The following is a 21,673-nucleotide window of genomic DNA, read 5'->3' as shown; positions in this document are numbered from 1 at the left end:
AAGTACTATAAGGAAATTAGCAATTTTTTGTCAGCGTGGAGCGAAAAATACACAATCGTCCCTCGTGACTAAACAAATGGCACTAATGACTCGAACGCGTCAGGCAAAGTTTGCCGATGGTTGACGGAAACAGCTGTGTGCTCACGATCGCGCGAATGTACCTGCACTCCGTGAAATCACCATAGTTCTAATTGCCCGAAGGCTCCCATTGCCCTGTCTCCCCCTACGTTTCACAATGAAGTGCTCGTACCGAGGCAGCGAAACTAATATTTAAATAATGTTGTATGCTACCTACGTACCAACAGATAACAAACAAAGAATGAAATACAGTAATACAGAAGTAATTACAACGACATAAATTTGGTACTACTTATAATTTTAATATCGTGTATAAAAGTAGTATTATGATTTATAATTATTTACTATTTAATTTTTTAAAAAAGTATAGGTAAGTATTTACCGAACATTGAACTTGAACTATCGTCGAGGCCACAGCTACACAGCATACCGTTACTCTTATATCCATAGATAATACATATATGTATATCTATATCGATAGTCACAGATGAAGTTTCTTAGTATACGTAGAATAGATGATAAATAAAATACGTTGTTTAGTCTTCATAGAAACGCGGCCGACAGCGTTAGCGTTATGCAATGATAGCGTCATATTAAAAAAGGCGTAATAAATCAAAAGAAAAAATAAACAAATTTTAATCATTTAAATGGTTTTTAGTGAAGTTCCTTTCCAAAATGTTTAAGCCAGTATCGGTGTTTGTTTTTAATGTGTGTAAGACTAATATTGTATCAAATGCAAAGTATGCGACAGCCGTCCTTCCACAGTTTTCATCAGTAAGTTTTTAATATAAATAATAATTTATTTTTGATTTCTTCATAAATAACTTATTATTTTTAAATACATTTACCGGGCTAAGTGTATATAAAAAATGATAATAGTAATTATAATTTTTTATATGGAAAGAAAGGAAAGTAGTTACATTATATTTAAATTTTAGGAAAAGTATGCGGTTAAAAAGAAGATCTTTGGGCTTCTAAAGCCCACTGATGTGGATTATTTTAAAACAATATTAAGTGAAGACCGAGTCTTGACGGAAGAATCGGACGTTACACCTTTTAATATCGATTGGATTAAAAACTGTAGAGGTCAGGAAGATTAGGAATAGAAGTTTTGGGCAAAAAAATAATTTAATCAAACATATTTTTAAAATGTTACCGCTTGTAATTTTATAGGACAATCAAAAATAGTTTTGAAACCGAAAACAACTGAGGAAGTTTCCCAAATATTATCTTATTGCAACAGCAAGCAACTAGCGGTATGCCCTCAAGGTGGTAACACTGGGTTGGTCGGGGGTTCAGTACCTGTATTCGACGAAATTATACTGAGCCTAGGTTTAATGAATAAAATCATTAGTCTGGATGAGATATCAGGTATTTTTAAATATGTCATGTTTAAAACATTAAAACACAAAATAGTATGAATAAAAATTGTGCTTTTTTAGCTCAGCTTTATATTTATTAATACAATATTTTTTATAAAACAATTTTACAGGTGCATTGGTATGTGAAGCAGGTTGTATTTTAGAAAATTTAGACAATTACGTTCGCGAACGAAATCTAATAATGCCCATAGACTTAGGCGCGAAGGGCTCTTGTCATATTGGGGGTAACGTTAGCACAAATGCTGGTGGTCTCAGGTTGCTCAGATATGGAAACTTGCATGGTTCCGTCTTAGGAGTTGAAGCTGTAAGTATATGTATGATTCTATAATAAATATAAATTAATTTAAGAAGATAATACATGAAAAATATTTTTCTGTTTCTCTTTATTGTTTTTTTATTCAAATTATATAATAGAGCACAAGTTAATAATACAAAATCTTCATTTTATTAGTTATCGCGGGTCGCACTCTGGTATCTGTTGTGTCATTATTTGAATAAACAATGTAAATGTAAATGTGTCTATTGTGAATGAAAACATATTTTTTTTTAAATGTTGCAGTGTAAATAAATTTCTGTAAGTAGTTCAAGCATGGAAAATTGCAGGTTGAAATCCGAAATTCTAGTATTTTTGGATATAAATATTTTTTTATATAGAAGCCAATCGTGGCGCAAGGGCACAAAGTGTGACTGTAAACGCAATCGGTTGTGGGTTCGATTCCACGCCAGGAAGTGAAATATTTATTTCAATTTATATTTTAATTTCTTTGCTCTGGTGTCCAGGCAAAGCGCATCGTTGAGTTCCTTCTGCTTGCCTTGCTGCCTGCTGTGTGCGGGATACAGTTTGAAGCTGATTAATTTTCGTTATTTTCAAATAATAATAGTCCTTAATTTTTTTATTTTACACTTTATTCTTAGCAGGGTAACATACATGCCTCTCATACATGCCTTCCGGGGAGGTCCTCATGCTCTTTAGATAACCTTCTCCCAGTATCATCATACTGTGCTTTCGAGAGTCAACCGAGGTGTCACCCTGACTGTATTGCAACTCGCTCACTCCTCTTATATTTCTTTATGCCATTCTTAAATAACTCATTTTCTTAACGAACCCAAACCACCTAAGCACGTTCTTATTCATTCTCACCGTGACATCTTTTGTAGTACGTAACTGTGTATTCTGTGTATCTACCTACAATTTTACCTTCATGTTTACCAACTTTCATTCCCATGTCGAATTCTTTTACTTGAAGACATAGTCATCAAGATAGCACGAATAATTATTAAACAGATAAATAGATAAACATATTTTTTGCATATTATTATAACAGGTGTGAATGTGTGTTCAAAGTGAAATGTGAGATCAAATGTGTAGATTTGAAATTACAGAGCTAATTTAAATATACTTTAAATGGCAAAAATTAGGTACTATAAGATAATATTGTAGAATCGTCCTCACGCCTCAAGAAAAACTATATTTATGTATTAATAACATTTACAGGTTAAAGCAGATGGTACAGTTATAGATAGTCTACAAACCTTAAAAAAAGATAACACAGGGTATCATTTAAAACACCTATTTATAGGATCAGAAGGCACGTTGGGTGTCATTACTAAAATTGCTATTCATTGCCCCACTTTACCAAAAGCGGTTTCAGTTGGGTTTTTTGGTGAGTATTTACTTCCTGAGAAGTATTGTTAGTTATATGCTTTTGTTTTCAAAGGGCTTGGTTTATAATAGTTGTTGTTAGGTACCCATTAGGTATATTTTTATTTAATGAACCTCCTAACAAAAAAACGTAAAAATTCGCTTAGTATGTTTGATTGTCTTGTGATATTTTTAAATTTTGTTTTAAGGTGTGAAAAGTTTTGAGAATATTTTAAAGCTATACAAAAATGCGAAATCGGCATTGGGAGAAATTCTATCAGCGTTTGAAATGGCAGACAATTTCTCTATTACATCAACTGTGAAAAATCTGAAATTAACGTAAGTATTAATTGTAACTAAGTATATCAATTTAGATAAGTAATATGTAAGTAGCTATATCACCTAGGTATAACTTTTAAATGCGCTTCGATAGCTCTACTTAATAGGTAGGTAGGTATCTACCTAAAGTCCGTCCGTTCCAAATACACTTATCACTCTAAAGTCTGCTATCATACAAATTATTTTTATGTAAATGTTTTCTTACAAAGGTAAGGTGAATGTCCTCTGTTTCAGCATCTTAAGGCTCTTATAATTTTAAACTATTTTTCACGACTACTAAGGGAAGGTTATACTTTTCGCGCGTATCTTGTATGTATGTATGTGTTTAATATTCTTTATTACCCCATATCTCCAGAACCACGGAACGGGTATACATTCAAATTCAAAGTATTCTTTATTAAAATAAACTATAAAAGTACACTTTTGAATCGTCGAATGTACATGTCAACAAAAAGCTACCACCGGTTCGGAAGGCTCAAACTCAACAGTTGAGATATCGTTAGTTGTTTTAGTAGCCCAAGTGTCCTTGGATAATTAATTTGTGGACCTTTTCGGAATTTATTTGTTGTAATTGTAAAAAATTGTAAATAAGAATCTATGGTGATATCAGCTAAACGACATTAAGATTTCTATATTTTTTTTTCTTCTACTTCTATAATTTATTAAGACTTCTTTATTTTTTTTTTGGAGGCAACTCACAACCGTTGCGTTTACAGTCACACCTTGAGCCTCTGCGCCACGACGACCTGGAAAATTATAATATTTATAAATATAAATATGATAAGGCCTCACGGGAATGACTTCTTTTGTATTTTCATTTCCTTGCTCTAATAATAAGACAAAGCGTGTTGAGTTTCGCCATTTAACACGCAATATCTTGTAAATATTTGTAAATGAAAAAGCTTAAAAAATATATAGCAGTAAAATTAATATTCTAGGAGTCCAATAGCAGATTATCCATTCTATGTACTAGTCGAAACACACGGCAGCGACGAAGCTCACGATAATGAGAAACTTTCACGGTTTCTTACCGATAGCATGGGAAGTGGACTCATTTTGGATGGTACTGTTACTTCAGAAACAGCCAAAATGAGGGTAAGATTTAAAAGATTTTTACCTATACCCTACGGGTTAAAACATTGTACTACCTACCTTACGAAGTAATTTCGTGATTTGCAATTTAAATTTCTTAATTTACTTAACTTAACATGTGCTTAACTTGCGATTTGTAATCCTAGTTGTATTGTGTGGTGTATTGTACACCTAGATTTATATGTATTGTCTCTATCTGCCATCGAACTACAAGCAGGTAGGTATACCTTCTTAGGTATATAAAAACAAGTAGAATTGGGGCAAAAATGGAAGCTGCGTTCTTCCATTGTATTGGAATTTTGATTGTTTGCCTATTAAAAGAGTTGAGAATGAATTAAGGGATTCTAGAAAGGTTTAAGGAGGATGTCAATTCGACTTCGACGAATTCAAGCCGAAAGTTAGCTCAACTACTATTACCTACCTAATTTTATAGAAATAATGAAATATCAATTAGACATAAGATACATTTGTTTAGCTTTTTATAGCTATATTAATCAAAGTAGTAAAGAAGAAAAAAATCTTCAGTTTCTCTTAAATTATGAGCCGTAAATATTTAGTAACTGAGAGAAGCGAGCGGAGCGCTCTACTGGAGACTTTTTACACTCTTTGTCACCAATAGGCTCCCAAACGGTTTGACTGATTGAGATGAAAATCAATGCAAACATATAGATATAACCACTTAGATGGTTTTAGGCGAAAAAAAATTATAAGAATCCATTTCTCGCTTCGCTCAACATGAGAATACTACCGAGATTTTGCGAGCGCAGCGAGTCATAATTGAGGTCCGGTTCGCGCCCCTAATTTCTTTTAAGGTCTTAAAAATCCCTTTTTTTATAATTTTTAAAATATTTTGTTTTATATTTAAATACAGGGCATTTGGAATATTCGTGAGAGCATTGCCGCGGCAACTTTGGTTGACGGTTACGCGTTCAAGTACGACGTATCGCTGCCACTCAAAAATTATTACGATTTGGTATTATTGTTGCGGGAAAAGTTCAATAATAGCGCCGGCGTTTACGGCTACGGACACGTTGGTATGTATTAACTCATATAAATAACAACAATATTCTTAATAAAAGTAAACAAACTTTTATGCGCCTATTGAACGATCTATTCCTATAATAAATATAGATACCTACAATATCATCTCTTTCCTTATTCGACGTCATACAGTTTACATATCAATGCAATTGCATTCTAATATGATTCTAAAACGTACCGGTCAAAGAAGTCAAGTTTGATACGAATTGTCATTGTTGACAATATAATTATGGTATGAGATATCTATCTTATCTAACATATTGTTCTCGTGTAGGTAAACTTTAAATAAAGAAAATATTTTATATTTCAAATTATATAAATTACACATGTTTTACTTTATAAGTATAATAGTACATGAATATTTTAATGATTGTATAGGTGATGGCAATATCCATATAAACGTTACAATACCTAAATATAGTGAGGAATTCAAAGCAATGTTGGAACCCTTTATCTTCGAAGAAGTCGCAAAGCTCAGAGGCTCTATTAGCGCGGAACACGGCATCGGGTTTAGAAAACCACAATATTTACATTTCAGCAAAGATGAATCCGCAATCACATTAATGAGAGTTCTGAAGGAGTCTATGGACCCAAATGGAATACTTAATCCGTATAAAGTATTGCCAGATCCAGAATAAAAAAAATGTGAATATTAATTAGGGAGTATCGAAATAAAACTATAATATATTTAAATGACTTTTATTAAAATATCCATTTATTCATATAACATTCATAATATCACTGCAACAAAAATACAATGGAATATTATAAACATCAGCCTAATCGCTTGAAATAAATAAATCCAGTATTGAATAAACACATTCAAAAATTATTTTATTATGTCTTTCTTGAGATATAATGCATAAGTCCTCCGTTTGCCAACGGACTAGCTCGAGGTCACTCCTTCACAATCATCATTATGCAATGATAACAAATAACGTAACAATTTGGCATTACATTGACTCCGCATCAAATTATAAAATATCCATTATTTCGTAATTCATTAAAAAAATTATATATTTTTTGTTATTATTTTTACTTTAAAATAAATGTGAGTATCATAATTAAAACAATTAATTCGTGTGGTAACACAAAAAATAATATAAACATAAAAATGCAAGTGTGTATCCATCGGAATGTCTACCTAGTCACGAAAACTGACAATAATAAAAATAATATTGAATTTAGTAAAATGTTTAGATTTATTTTATAGTAGTAACGTTAACGTTTGTGCTGCTACAACTATCAAATTAAATACTGTATTAAATGAACATATACTGAGTAATACTCTGGTAGATGTAAGATTTGTTTCATAATGGATGGAACGGAGAGAGTCGCACTGCATTTATTGTCATGAATTAGACAAAATAAATGGAAAAATAATGAGATCACTAAATAATTTTATTTATGAGACAAAATGTAAACAAGAATATTTAGGATTTAGAATTGAAGAGTATGAAGTATGATTAACGAAAACAAATTGGTGACATTAATTTTTGCTTGTATGTTCTTTAATGGCGACCACAGATTTAAAACTTTTAACGCTTAGGAAATTATATTTCATGTATCGAGGCCTGACTTTGTAACATGGAACAGCACCACCACTTAAATGTACTTATACCATATTGTAAGGGTAACATGTACGTCATTGCAGGCACTAGTTATTCATCTACAAACACAATTCTAATCAATGTGTACTAACCTTCTACCACCATCCACTGAATTAATTAATAGCTCAAATTGTCTAAATTCTAACGTCAAACACCATTCTACATTACTGGAGGGGATATTCCTTATCACACACTATTATAAAGTTTTCAAGCGTTTCTAATACTATCTTTTAAGATTTGATTGGTTTTTTCACACTTCATTGATAAAATACATTTTCGTAGTACAACACATTTTAAACATTTAAATTACTAGTAAGTAATATTTTAAAATAACATTAGATCACCCCTCCTATCAGGAAATCGAACCAGAATTATCAATGTTTACTCTGTAACATACAAATAACGTCAATAATGTTATCAGATTTCATTAAAATCTGATTTTCAACATAAGACATAATGCTTATAATAAAACATGCCTTTACAAACTATCGTTCTGAAACAAACGGAAATTATAATTATGTGCCTGAAATATAAAGATATTACTAATATGTGAATGGAAGTCACAAATCCCTACTTGTTTACATTTAGTCTAGTTATGATGTACTTGCATGCTCGATTATAAAATCCTAATATTAAAAATATTGTCTTACTAAATACTACAGTAGTAACGTAACGCAACGTGAGTCACCGGAGTCACAGACCAAATTGTAGTAAAAACTATTACAAAAAAATGTAAAATGTTTACTATTCGAGCTACCGTGAACGACGATATCATTCAACTAGACGAACAATCTTCAACGTTCAATACTTAACCATATCTAAGAGAACGACGGTTCGTGCGTATAATTGGACATGTCAAAAGAGAAAAAAGTTCTTTTGATATTAAAAATACAATTAAATTATAAAGATAAATGTATAGTATTACAAGAGTATACTGTATATTTATAGAGCGAAGCGAGCGGAGCGCTCTACTGGAGACTTTTTACACTCTTTGTCACCAATAGGCTCCCAAACGGTTTGACTGATTGAGATGAAAATTTGCAAACATATAGATATGACCACGTAGATGGTTTTAGGTGAAAAAATTCAAAAAATTTTCGCTTCGCTTAGTAATTTTATTTTCATTTTCAAGTGCGAAATATACTTTTATTACGTTCTCCCTGTTCTTTTGACATGTCCATTTATATGTAGGGACTGCCGATAATATCTAGATATATTTTTCTTTACTTAATATGAATTATTGCGTTTAAATGGTACTGATGTTACTATAATTCTATAAAATATTGCTTAATTTAGGACACGTGTACTATTGTAACGGGGGAGTATAGGCAATGTGTTTAAGTAGCGGAGTACGTCATGATCATATTTATAGAGCGATCGAAAAGCGTTCACTGATATCTTTTTATCGTTTTATAAAATTTTATATTTTTTTTGTATAGTTTTTGCTCGTAGAGCCGCGGTTATCGCTTGATCTGGTTGGACATCTTGAGAAACTCGAGGAAGCCCGCCTGCATCTCCGCGTCCATATCTGTCTCCCACGCGTCGTTCTCCAGCTCCTCCCTGTTCATTATAACATTATATTATATGCGTTTTTTTTCATAACGTTTAGCCTAGTGGTCAGAGTACTTGGGCGGTTTCCAACAGGTGTGGATTCAAATTCCGCTATGTTCACTTTTATATATTTTACAAAAAATATTTTTTTACATAATTTTACTTTTAGAAACTTACAGTATATCCTCGTCCAATGCAGCAGGTTTAGTGGGCAGGTTGTTTTGCAGGAAGTCACACTCCTCCACAGTGAGCGTTTGCCCGTCTGCCAGATACCCCACCAGTTCCCCTTCAGCGGGTGGGGGAGGCACGTGGTTTGCCACTGTATAGAAATTTACTATTTTTAAGTATTAGTTGACGTAAAAAAAATTAAGTATACCAATTTGTTAAATGTTTAAATCTAATAACAGAGCAGCCGAAACCACCACACTTAAATTGACCCGATGAGCTATAACATACCAACATAGTATAGGCACTTGGTAAAACGATCTATGTGGGAGGAACATTCTTAAAAACTTTCTATTACTCCTGTTAAATATATAAAGCTATAAACAAAATACTCAAACACCTTAACTACATTAACCCTCCAACAATCATTCAATTTATTCTTGTGTCACTTTAACCTCTTGAACGCCACTTGCAATGCAACTGACAGCACGTGGCGAAGGCAGTGCGCGTGTATGTACGTACCCGTGTTGACCCGGCGCCGGTCGTTCAGCACGCGCGTGTCAGGCTCCTGATCGGCGAGGCCCCAGCGCGCCGCGCGCAGTGCCAGCACGTGGCGCACGACGGGCATCTGCGCGCGGTACTTGAGGCGGTCGAAAGCCGCCTGTACGCTGGTGGGACAGTCCGCGTCTAGGGCTATGCCTGACAGCTGAGGAATACATTTTTTTTTATTTTCAAGGTGGATCCTACACACAACTAACACCAGGTAGGCCCCACCTGGTGTTAAGACACTCCATACCCCGCTACTGTGTCTTAAGTATTGCAACCCAATGCCTTGCATTGTAATGTCGAAAAAATGAAAATAATTCATTCCTTAGAGTGGGAATTGAACCCACAACAATTGTTTTTACAATCAAACAATTTGTCACTGTATCATTATTGCCTTGTTAGTAAATATTATTTTAGTACAAATGAGTGTTAATTTAGAGTTCAACAAAGAGTATAACTGGATAATCAATTGAAAACTGCACTAGCATCACAGTTGTGATGATTTTTTTTTAAACATGTTTTTTTTTACTTTAATTTAAAATAGCAACACACCTATTTTTTTGTCTCTAAACCTTACAGTAAAGGAGTAAGAAGTAAAAGAGTAATGGTTACAACCCTACAACATAAAAGTTTATTTTCACGGTATCTATTGCTTGAATGTATTGATAAAACTTTAACTGAAAGTGACTATTAATTTTTGTAACATAAATTCTAGTAGTTTCTTTTCACCAATTAGAAAATTTTAAATTATAATCATAAAACTATATGTCATACATGTTATTATTGTATGATTACAAAATTTTCCATTGACACAATATATTATACACATAAGAATGGTCACTATCTGATACAAATATTTTTTAGTATCTTATCATTTATCATTTAATATATTTATTTTGCTACTCACCTTCAACAACTGGCAGACTGCTTTTACATTAGTTTCCTTGTCAGTGTCTAACAAGTGTAAAAGTACCTTGCACAGGCTTTCACCCAATGATCTGATTCTTCCACCCTGCAAAACATCTTTTATTTAGCTATTTATATTAAACACAGGGTTCTTATGGACCTTTATAGGCCGAGGTCGTAATGTTAAAACCGATAAAGTTTCTTATAATATCAGATGCGGCTGGAGTGCATGAAGCGCGCTCAAAAATCTAAAATTTTGTAACCGAAATAATCCATGTCCATCTAATGTCCTTAAACGAAACTAATACAGTATTTGCCTTGTATCCATATACATATATATAAAAATCCAAAATATTATATTTACGACGTGTGGTTATAATTTAAAAACACCAAGCATGTGGTCTTCAATATGTTAAAGTAATGTTTGCAATATATATATTTTTAAATATTGCAAACATTATTTGAATTCTTTCTCAATATTGTATTTTGGTAAATATATTCAAATTTAAAAAAAAATCACAACCTAAGTATAATGGAATGTAATGCATGACTGCTTCATTAATATGGCAATTGGTCACTTGCGACAAGCGTCAGACAATGTGGTAATTTATTCTTCGAAATATTATGAATATTAGGTTTGCAAATATATAACACAGTATTGAAACAGTATTGGTTTATGGATTATTTTCAATGTTATTTTTTTTAGTGTTACTCTTTGTCTAGCATAGGGAACTGCTCACATATAGTAAGTATGCATTGTTATTATTGACTGGAAATGGAAAAGTGATGTTGCACTTCTTTGCCTTGCAATGAAAATTCTTTATTTCCCTGATTAGGGATCCAACCTACAACCATCAAATTTGCACTCAGAAATTGTCCCACAGTGCCAACAGGCCATTTTTTAATAACATTAACTTATTCACTAACTTGACTATCTTCTAGCTGTGTATAGATTTCAGCTAAAAACATAGCAAATCCACGCATATTCTCTTCAGAGGTCTCTTGACGGCTAATAATTTTATTTTCCTCAGCCAGACAACGTTCGAGCAGACACGCTCTGAAAGTGGATTCTTCTGGAGATGCCACTGAATCGTACATAGAACATAGTCGAGCCCCATTGTAGCGAAAGTTTGCTTCAGCAATTGACTGCAAGAAAGTAAATTTATAATATAATGTTTTTTAAATAGAATGAAGAATTTCAGATGCAGGTAATGAATGTCACAAATGTAATTCGTCTATGTGGTAAAAAATTTTGTTCCAAAAGGTTGATGGATTATTATTAGTAAATTATTCATTCTTAAACATTGATATGAAATATGATTAATATGTTAGAAGTAAATAAATAAAAACTTAATGAGTCAGCTATAATAATATAAGGATTAAAATTCTTATATTATAATTTCAAAAAGTTTTCATGTTATATTACTTAAGTTTATAGACTTTTTTTTTAGCCTCAGTCTTTATCCTGTGAGATATATAAGGAGGGAAAGCCTAAAGTGAATATGCAAATCACTTTATGCTTGAATTTCAGTTGGAGGTGAATCACATTCATCATTTTTTACCAGAGCAGGGAAATGAAAAGAGAGTATCAATGCCTATTATTTTTGACAGATATCAGTCACATGTTGACCAATCATGGACATTATATTATACAAGCAAACTAAAAGTGGGTTTGCCCACTTACTTTGTTATAATTTAACCAAATTATACAAAATCTTGACATAAATTTTAGCTTAGATGGTATTCTGATGTATAAGCTTTATAGCTTTATTACTGTAAAGATGTACCTAAATTCTTTCTGTACCTTTTGTGTGAAAGTGGAACAAACATCTGTCCTCTCAAACTTTCACATGTATAATATTAGTTAGATGCTGCAAATATTTATAACTTGTCATTTACTTTTAACATTAGACAAGTATAGCAATAGACAAAAATATTATGCATTTATTTGTTAGTAATAAGTCATTTTTGTGTTGTCTCATAACTATATACTAAAGATTATGATAATATAATAAGATGTTTCCAAATTTTTCATAAAGCTTTTACAATGTAAAACTTCTTTAAAATAAAAGAATTTTATTGGTTATAAAAATAGATAATAGTATGACGGTGATCGTAATGCGACAGTTGTGGGTTCGAGTCCCACTCGGGTGAATTAATTATGAATTATAAATGTTTTCATTTCTTTGCCAATCAAGACACAATGCCTCGTAAAATTCAATGGAACATGGGAAACGGAGTGTTTTAACACTAGGTTCTCTCTGTGTACCTTGCTATATGCAGGTGGCAGCATAAAACTAATATAAGAATTAAAGTAGGCAATATCTATACATATAATGAAATTAATTCATCACTGTTTGTACATGGAAAATATATGAGAAAATTTATTAATGGGGGTATTTATTTATATAATAATCAGCTGGACTGATTTGCAGTTTTTACTGTTTTATTTTCATAAACTTTGGTTAATGTTTAATGTTTGTTCCATTTTAACCAGTTCATAAATAAAAAAGTTATGTCAATAAGATATTTAAGTATACATTTTTCAATATGTAATTTTAACACAAGAAAGAAACATTTCAACAAACAACAAGATCTTACCTGATTGACAATAGCTTCAACAAGAGGTCGAGTGTAATTAGCATCATTTAATGTTGAAATAAATGAATCCACCAATGGGCCACATAAGGTATCAAACTTGCCAGGGTCAAATGTTATCTCACACATAACTGTTATCAAGTTGGCTATATTCTCCTGTTAAATAAAAAGTTTGTCAATTATTTTACAGCAATTGATATCATTATACAAATATTTCTATTCCACTTTTTGAGGCTGTTATGTCCCAGTGTCACAACCTCTGATTTAAATGCAACACTTGTGAGTTCAATCACCAAACAGCTGAATGAAATATTTAAGTGCTATGTTCAGTTCCATCACTCCATACAAAATATCTTAAACATTGTGCAGAATGTGGGGAATGAGTCTTATCACCAGATTCTCCCTGCCTACCCTGCTGTATGTAGGATACAGTATAAAAGTGGAATTAAACCCTACTTGTTATAGTATTGGCAAAGAAATCTTAATGACAAAAATGAACATTGCATGTATATCAAGAAACCTATTACTAGCCTATGTAATATGCACATTTTATTGTAAATTTTTAATTGAATATAACTATAATTTATGTTTGTATGTTCATTTATATTAATCACATTCTTTTTCAATGTATATTTTTTCTACCATTCAAAAGATAGAACATTTTATAGTATAATATAAAATAAGAATACCCTTAAGTTCATATTATTCTCAGATTCTTCAAGTGAATATGACAGGTTTTCAAAATTATAAGGATCTTGTTCTTGTGCCTGTCTTATTCTATCTTGAACAGAAGAACGTTGCACCCTGTAAGGTTCTGGTGCATACACTACAGGAGCGACATAATTACGTGGATACCATTCCTTAGCATCTGCTGATAGCGTTGATTTGGATGGTTCTACTGTAACATAAAATATAATTTCATATAAATGTATCGTAAATTGCTTAAATAAAAATACAAATATGTTGCATTATTTTAGTCAATATAAAAAATTGTGAACTTTTTAAAAGCATTAAATCATAAAATACCAACTACCGGTTCCCTTCTGTCAAATAGAGCCGACGTCACCACCAATAAAAATTCTTTTAAAACTTTCACCAGAACATTTAATATGCGCTGTAAATGAGTGACGTAGATAGCTCTACTTAAATCTACTTACCAATTCGAAAAATCGTATTCGATATATATTATTTTTATGTTATAAGAAAACTGTACCTTTTGTATCATCAGCGAGTGATTTAGGCCGGCGAAGCTTGGAAGGTTTGTTGTCAGGATGTTGCCAACCACGGCCTCTGCCTCTGGATCCACCAACCTCTCCGTTATTCATTTCAATACAATTAACACAGTTTTGATCAATAAATTTGTAAAACAATAACTTCGAAGAAATTCCATATACCGCAGCAAAAGATACTTCGAGTAATATCACAAATTTCGTTCGTAGATTTCGACACGTAAACAAAGGCAAACACTTTAACAGCGTTTCATGGCACAACCTCCATGTTATTTGAGCGAGCGGGATAAAAGATATTACATATTCTGAAATTAATAGAATACGTTCCTTTTCAACGTAATACGTTACATAATAAAGTGAAAAAGAAAATGTAAATAAAATTTATTTCTTTTATTAATAATATACATTGAGTATTGTATAATTTATAAATTTTGTCTTAATATAAATTTTAAAAAAAAGTATTAATAGGTATAAACATCGCGAATGGTACAGCAGTCAGCAAGTACGGTACACAATATTATTGGCAATACGTACTTTATTTACAATATTATTGTACGTGTGGGGCCAGGCTTATATAATTTATAATGAGTAGGCATAACGCTAAATAGTAAATAGTAATCTCAACCATAGAACCAGAGCATTTTTGTCTATTCAATCCATATGGCGTATCCATTGAAACCACATACAGTCTAAATATAGATGATTTATATTTTTGTATTTTATGATATAAAAATATAATTATACCTAAAGTGATACTGTAATAATAAAATGTTTTTGTATTTAAAATCCGAAGCAATGTAAAATTTAAAGTCGAAAAATATTTCTATTGATCTCATTTTACGATACCTAATATTTAAAATCATAATTTTTGGCATTTGTCATTTAAAATTTTGTTTATTATCTGTTGATACACTTGAATTTTCGTATTGGAATTCTGTAAAATAAAATGAAAGATATGAATTCTACAATTAAAAATAACATTTCAGAATTAACAAAGTTAGCAAGAAAATTCAATTGCTTCTATTTATCAGGTATGCTTCATGAGAGTTACATTGTTAGTGTATAATCATAACATTTTTATAATATTAAGTTTCGATTTGAATGTTTTATTTTTTATTTTAGGATTGCATCAAGGCATATGCAAGCCTTTTCTAGTCGCTGGACATCAAGTGGGTCTTGTTCGTCCTGATGTACTTAAGCATTTACATAGATTCCCTGAGGTAAGATTTATGTTATATTCATTGTTTATAAACTTAGTAAATACATGTAAATAGCATAGTTTTTAGGCAATTTCTTATACAGCTCTTTATATCAAGGTTTTCAGAATTACGGGAAAATTTGTAGAGCTTAATCCTGCGTTTAGAGATTACCAAGAAAGAACGTCTAAAGTTGCTGAAGTATTGGAAAATTTACGTAAGGAAAACGAAATATGCGCTCTTAAGGGTTGGCGAGATGAGGTACGGTAGTTTTTTTTGATAATAATTGCTTATTCGTATCTCATATTTTATAACATAGATAGTGGGATATCATGACATTTTCTTTCTCCCTTCATTCTTATGACCAATGCAGTATATTGCTTAACTACTTATAGGGAAATAAATTTTTAATTATAAAAGTTACCAAAGTGGTTCACTTAACTACACATGTGATTTATATAACCAAGATTTCTATGTCTATATCTATATATTTCTATGTCTATATCTATATTTCTATTTCTATGTTCTATGTAGGTCATTAAATTTATTAAAGCATTACAGTTTTGTATAAATAAATGCATGCATATTTGAATGCTTATGCTGATTAGTACAAAATATGTTATACAATTATAAAATTATAACTAGAGGAAATTAAATAAGTATTTATGGTTTTGCATTTCAGTGTTTTGAAGTGAGTTCACCAAATCATTATGAAAGCTTCTTGGAAATGGATAGAAGTGCAACATGCCTTTTTGGTATAAGAAATTATGGTGTTAGTGTAAATGGATATTTGTTTCATCCTACTAAAGGGCTTTGTATTTGGTTACAACAAAGAAGTTTCACAAAGCAAACATGGCCTGGTAAGTTTTTATTAACATTTTTTTACAAATGTTACATTATAAATATATTATAAATGCTATATAATAAGGCAACTTTACATTTTTTCCCTCAGAGAAGGGTAGACCAAAGGAAACAAGTTAAAAGAAATTCTGTTCTTTACCATCTGTCCAATTTTTAAGACATTGTGTGTATTGTGGTGATGTGTTTTTTTTTTAAATGGAAATCAAATTAGTAACTAATATTTATATCAGACATTGTCCCACTGTGCCATTACAGCCTCATTTATATAATTAGTATAGCTTTTTTACAATTTTAAGGCAAATGGGATTGCTTTGTAAGTGGTGGGCTGGCAGTGGGTTATGGTATTCTTGAAACTTGCATAAAGGAAGTTGCTGAAGAAGCATCTGTTATGGGAGAATTGGCAAAGAAGCTTGTGCCAGCTGGATGTGTTAGGTATGTAAAGTGCATTTTTTAAAAATAAAATATCATGAATTATTCAAAGGTCCAACCTGTCTGAGAATCTTTTGAAGCTAAATTATGGACCCTAAATGATTTTAAAGTCAGTAGGCCACTGCCTGACTTTAAACTACTACTACTACACTAGACTTTGATCAAATGACATACTAGAAACATGATTTAATTTAGTTTATTTTCATTTATCTATATCATGGTCCCTGCTAGCAACAATGGTCCCTGGTGATAAAAAGGTTGGGAGACAATCAATTAAATGTATACAATATTAGATGTTTTAATATAAACACAGGAGGCAAATAATTATATTTAGCTATCATTTAAAAGATCATTTAAGCAAAGTATAGTATGTTCACATTGAATTTCCAACAATTACAGTTTGCCTTTTTTTTCTTTTATTAAATTACTAGCGGACGCGCGCAGCTTCGCTTGCGTATTTAAGGGTGAATTCTAATAACCCATGAAACATGTGTTCAATGAAATATTTTTAAGAGTCTAAATTTCAAATTTTATAAAAATAGGTGGCGATTTAAAGATTTTATAAAGCTATATGCTTTATGATTTTTTGCGATCCTGCATAGCATAGCATTAGCATTTCCTGATAAGAGATAATTTAGTATCAAGACACTCCATTCCCTACATTCTGTGTGAATTTAAGACATTGTATGTTGAATGATGGAATTCCTATGTGACATGTTGTTCTAACAGAGCAGGGAAATGATAAATATTCATTCTCCCAAGTTGAGATTGTACACCAATCATCATGTTCCAACACACCACAATGAGCCTTCAATATAAATTCTACTGCTATTTATTTAATATTTTGTTTTCAAATTTTTCCCGAGAATGGGTGCGTGGGGAACGAAGTGTCATAACTAGGTCCTCATGTAGCAAAAAAGAAAAAAAACAATATTTTTTTATTTTCATTTTAGTTTTTATTTCGAAAGTGAAAGGGGACTTTTTCCGAACACCGAATATGTGTATGATCTTGAGCTTCCATTGGATTTTATGCCAAAAAATGCAGATGGCGAAGTTGAAACTTTTGAACTTTTAACTGCTGAAGAATGTGTAACAAGAGCCTTGTCACCTCATTTCAAGACGACCAGTGCACCTGTGTTACTTGACTTTCTTATTCGTCGAGGATATATCAATCCTGAGAATGGTGAGTTTACTTATTAGTTTAATAAATAATTTCAATTAATTAAAATATAATCATAAAAATATTTAATGTTACATCTAAAGTTTTGAGTCAGAATACTTTCACTATATTTATAATATTTGAAGGGTTAGGTGTAGGGCCTTTTATCTACATTATTTCTATGCTTACATAGTGATATATTTACGTGATGCTATTATTCTCATTGTATTGACATAATTCAATGTCGTTTTTTGTCATATAACCAACACAAAAATATTTTTTCAATTCAGCTCAACAGTTTCTGAGTATGTTTAACGAAACAAAATCAGAAACTGTTGAGGCCAATCGTAGCACAAGGGCACAAAGTGTGACTGTCAACATGACTGGTTTCGAGTGTGACTGTAAATATGACTGGGTTCGATCCCCACTCAAGGAAATGAAATATTTAAATTAATATTTTCATTTCTTCGCTTTGGTGCCGAGGCAAAGCGCGGCGTCGAGTCACTCAACACGCCATGCCTCCAGTATTCGGCAGAAAGAGGGGAAGACTATGTCATACTATCACAGCGTGATGCTGATTTGATTTTAACGAAACAAAGTAGCTCTCTAGATAACAAACTAACAATTTATAAATAGTATATTTAAAGTTTATTGCATCATTTAATTTAATTCATAGTTGATATATGAAACATGATAACAACAGGAAAAATTGTATTATATATTTGTTGGGCCACGACTTATTGACCGTACTGTGAGTCAGTGGATACATTTTAATAGCGATAATTACTAAAAATAATAACGTGGCCATTTAGTCAAACCAGATTAAATAAAATTCCGCTACTCTACACGCAATGCCTTGACAATTGGTCGGAAAGTGGGCAATGGAGTGTCTTCACAACGATCCCTCTGCCGATCCTGCTATTTGCGGTATACAGCGTGAAGCTTACTTTCGTTTCATGTTTTCAGAACCAAACTACAGATACATAGTGGAATTGCTTCACGTTCCACTGCAGACAATTTACAATTGTCACGAAACCGATGTCTCTACCAATGGCGATGTACAAAATTAAATATTTTTAATCTATTTGGAGTGAACTGTTTAGTTATTATTGAATTAATTCCAATGTATTATTATATAATTTTTTTAATATTATAAAAATTATCTTATTTACACGTACTACTAGGTGTGCCATGTCATAGACAATCTATTGGTACGTTTTTAATTAGAAATTATTTAATATTTTTTATGTTTAAAAACAATCTTAAGCATTTTCACAGTAAAATGGCCTAAATTACAAGTAATATTCATTGTCACTTGGGTGGACAGCAAGTATAGCCTAAGTATTATGATTGGACAATGGAAATTGAAGGGGATGTTATGGAGCGTAAACGGTTACGGAACCGAAACCATCCGTAAGCGCAACCACGTGCAATTTTAATAATTTGGAGTATGGGCTGAGTTTAATTGAGACTTGTTATGATAAGTTTTTGATTTTGCCTGGCCGAGCCGACACACTTAGGCCTGTATTTATAAATAGCTCTCAAGTCTGAGATTTGGTTGTGAGGATATATGTTTGTCCCACTTTCACGCAAAAGCTACTGTATGGATTTATATGAAATTTTACTTTAGTAATATACCTTATACATAAGAATAACATATAAGCAACAATTTATGTAAAGATTTTGCATAATTTGGCTATAATATATATGTGTCGGCATTTTAATAAAATATATGACATTCATCATATTTTTATAAATAAGTGGTCTGCAAAACAACGTTTTTCTTTCTCTTGTGACGTTCATGCAAATGGAGCTATGTGTTTTGCGAATTAAAGTATCGATATCCTTAACCTAAACCGACATAGTATTTATTTTGTGTAGATTTTATTTATCCATAACATCCCTGACATGATGTCTTGTCCGAGAAAGGCGTTGACCAAATTCTAGCCCTTTTTTATTTTGGTTATGTAGTTGAAAGTAGATGCAGCGTTAGTTTAGCTAGGGATGTTTAATTTCTGTGATACTTTGCCAGTTGGGTATAAGGTATGTAATTTTAGTTGGATTGAGTACCTCTTAAAAATACCCTTTGGGAAGTTTTGTTTATGTATAATTTTTATTTATTTATTTTTAACCCATATGTTTTTAGTAACAGAGAAACTCATTTTTGATATTAACATTGTATCATTACGTGAATCCATAATCTAGTCATAAACGTTTTACATGTTGGGACAATAGTTAGATTTTGATCTGATAATATTCTAATTAGAAATATTTTTTCGAGTAAAGTTTATCTGAGAATTACAAACCAGTTCGGTCACATAGCATAGTGTTTAAAAAGAAATTAGCCCCAATATTCAGAAATATTGTAAAAGAAATAAAAATCATATTTAATGTCACTTATGTATTTACTATATATGTAATTAAGTTTATAAAAATAAAATATCATCAATAATGTTAAGTCCGTTCAAATTATATTTATTCACAGGCTTAGATATTAATTTTATATTGTTCATTTATCGATTTTCTAGTATATTTTTAATGTATAGATTTTGTGTGAATAGTGTAATAATAACACATCGGTTTATATGAAAGGAAAAATGGCTTCCACCATTAATTGAGGAACTGAAAAATTAAGAGTCAAACAGATTCTGTAATAATAATTTATAAAGAAATAAATATATAAGAAAATAATTTGGGGTAGACGACGTGGCGCAACAGTACAGCCTGACTGTAAATGCGACGCTTGTAAGTTCGATTTCCACTCGAGGGAATGAAATATTTTCATTTCCTCGCTTCAGTAACGGATAGCACGGAACGCAAAGCACGGAGAAGAGTTTTGTCACTCAACACGCAATGTCTCAAAAATTGAGAGGTGGGGAACCGTGTCTCAACACTACCTTTCCTCTGCTTCCTACCATGCTGCTGCTATAACCTACAAAATAAAATAAATATAATTAGAACATTATTAGCGTTTAGTTTTCATAATTACATAGTCGGAATAATATTTTTTTTGTCTTTTTCATATAGCTGTGAAGAATACTTCACATTTTGAATATTTCGTTACAAACCTTAGCATTTCTTAATATATATATACATTTTCATGTAAACCGATGGTAAGGTAATAAAAATATTCGGAACGCTAGTGATTAATAGTTATGTCAGCAATTTTATACATTTCTATGAAATAATATTCTAGCGAAAGACTAATGGTATTGTACCACGTAGATAATTTACTTACTATAAATAATGTAATCGATATTTACCACGTTAGGGAATAGTGCTTTCCTAAATGAATAAATAAAAGTTATTAAACAAACTGTTTTTTAATTTAAAATTTACAACAATGAATCCATATTTTTGTACTAGAAAACGAGTGTAATGTAAATAGAAAATAAAACAATGTCTATTAATATTTTTAAAATGATATAATGAATTGATAGAATTTCGATTAACCAGACTGTGTATTTAAGCATTTGCATAAAGAAATATCTAGAAAATCAAATAAATTGTGTACATAAATACCTAATGTATACTGTTTTGAATTTAAAATTAATACTCTCAATTATATATTCGGTGAGGCCAGTCGTGGCACAGGGGCCCCAAGTGTGTGACTGCAAACGCGACTGGCTGTGGGTTCGTTTCTCACTCGAGAAAATTAAATATTTATATTTTCATTTCTTCACTCAACACAAAATGCCTCTGGAACTCGGCGGAAAGTGAGGAATGGATAGTCAACACTAGGTTCCATCTGCCTACTCTGTTGTGTGAGATACAACATGAAGGAAAATATTAAATTCATATACAGTAGAAACTCGATTAACCGGACTAATTGTTGTTGTTAGTCATTCT

General features: G+C 31.5%; 3 protein-coding genes across 4 annotated transcripts; 2 read left to right on the top strand and 1 right to left on the bottom strand.

The window, feature by feature from the left end:
* The first annotated feature begins 592 nt into the window (after window positions 1–592).
* D2hgdh (D-2-hydroxyglutaric acid dehydrogenase) lies at window positions 593–6,267 on the top strand. Its single transcript, XM_085195632.1, has 9 exons — window positions 593–852; window positions 1,017–1,164; window positions 1,252–1,449; window positions 1,571–1,764; window positions 2,956–3,124; window positions 3,312–3,441; window positions 4,380–4,536; window positions 5,405–5,567; window positions 5,953–6,267. Exons 1-9 carry the CDS (start codon window positions 754–756, stop codon window positions 6,210–6,212), a joined length of 1,518 nt encoding a protein of 505 aa, XP_085051758.1. The 5' UTR covers window positions 593–753; the 3' UTR covers window positions 6,213–6,267.
* LOC146532735 (uncharacterized) lies at window positions 6,260–14,468 on the bottom strand. 2 transcript variants are annotated; one of them, XM_085195634.1, is made up of 8 exons: window positions 14,164–14,468; window positions 13,640–13,845; window positions 12,954–13,106; window positions 11,280–11,498; window positions 10,354–10,458; window positions 9,423–9,606; window positions 8,913–9,054; window positions 6,260–8,744 (listed from the first exon to the last, which is right to left on the bottom strand). In XM_085195634.1, exons 1-8 carry the CDS (start codon window positions 14,273–14,275, stop codon window positions 8,645–8,647), a joined length of 1,221 nt encoding a protein of 406 aa, XP_085051760.1. In that variant the 5' UTR covers window positions 14,276–14,468; the 3' UTR covers window positions 6,260–8,644. The 2 variants fall into 2 exon arrangements, with proteins under 2 accessions (XP_085051760.1, XP_085051759.1); XM_085195633.1 differs by having other exon boundaries at window positions 13,640–13,848; window positions 14,164–14,467.
* Window positions 14,469–15,074: 606 nt separating this feature from the next.
* Window positions 15,075–21,142, top strand: LOC146532734 (uncharacterized). The gene is made up of 7 exons (XM_085195449.1): window positions 15,075–15,210; window positions 15,302–15,399; window positions 15,496–15,636; window positions 16,058–16,235; window positions 16,533–16,668; window positions 17,619–17,848; window positions 18,791–21,142. The coding sequence occupies exons 1-7, from the start codon at window positions 15,126–15,128 to the stop codon at window positions 18,892–18,894; spliced, it is 972 nt and encodes a 323-aa protein (XP_085051575.1). The 5' UTR covers window positions 15,075–15,125; the 3' UTR covers window positions 18,895–21,142.
* Window positions 21,143–21,673: the final 531 nt, after the last annotated feature.

This window comes from Heliconius melpomene, chromosome 13 (genome assembly GCF_056956725.1).
Source record: "Heliconius melpomene rosina isolate 202511_hmr_F chromosome 13, ASM5695672v1, whole genome shotgun sequence".
NCBI classification, from domain to species: Eukaryota; Metazoa; Arthropoda; class Insecta; order Lepidoptera; family Nymphalidae; genus Heliconius; species Heliconius melpomene.
This window is presented reverse-complemented; position numbering and strand designations above follow the sequence as displayed.

Coding starts and splice junctions, on each gene's coding strand:
- LOC146532734 (XM_085195449.1), top strand. CDS start 15,126: ATGAAAGATATGAATTCTACAATTAAAAATAACATTTCAGAATTAACA. Junction 15,400..15,495: donor ATTTACATAGATTCCCTGAG/GTAAGATTTATG, acceptor CTTTATATCAAG/GTTTTCAGAATTACGGGAAA. Junction 16,669..17,618: donor GTGCCAGCTGGATGTGTTAG/GTATGTAAAGTG, acceptor TTTTCATTTTAG/TTTTTATTTCGAAAGTGAAA.
- LOC146532735 (XM_085195633.1), bottom strand. CDS start 14,275: ATGAATAACGGAGAGGTTGGTGGATCCAGAGGCAGAGGCCGTGGTTGG. Junction 11,499..12,953: donor TTGAAGCTATTGTCAATCAG/GTAAGATCTTGT, acceptor ACTTTCTTGCAG/TCAATTGCTGAAGCAAACTT. Junction 8,745..8,912: donor GCATTGGACGAGGATATACT/GTAAGTTTCTAA, acceptor TATAATGAACAG/GGAGGAGCTGGAGAACGACG.
- D2hgdh (XM_085195632.1), top strand. CDS start 754: ATGTTTAAGCCAGTATCGGTGTTTGTTTTTAATGTGTGTAAGACTAAT. Junction 853..1,016: donor TCCTTCCACAGTTTTCATCA/GTAAGTTTTTAA, acceptor TTTAAATTTTAG/GAAAAGTATGCGGTTAAAAA. Junction 3,125..3,311: donor GGTTTCAGTTGGGTTTTTTG/GTGAGTATTTAC, acceptor TTTTGTTTTAAG/GTGTGAAAAGTTTTGAGAAT.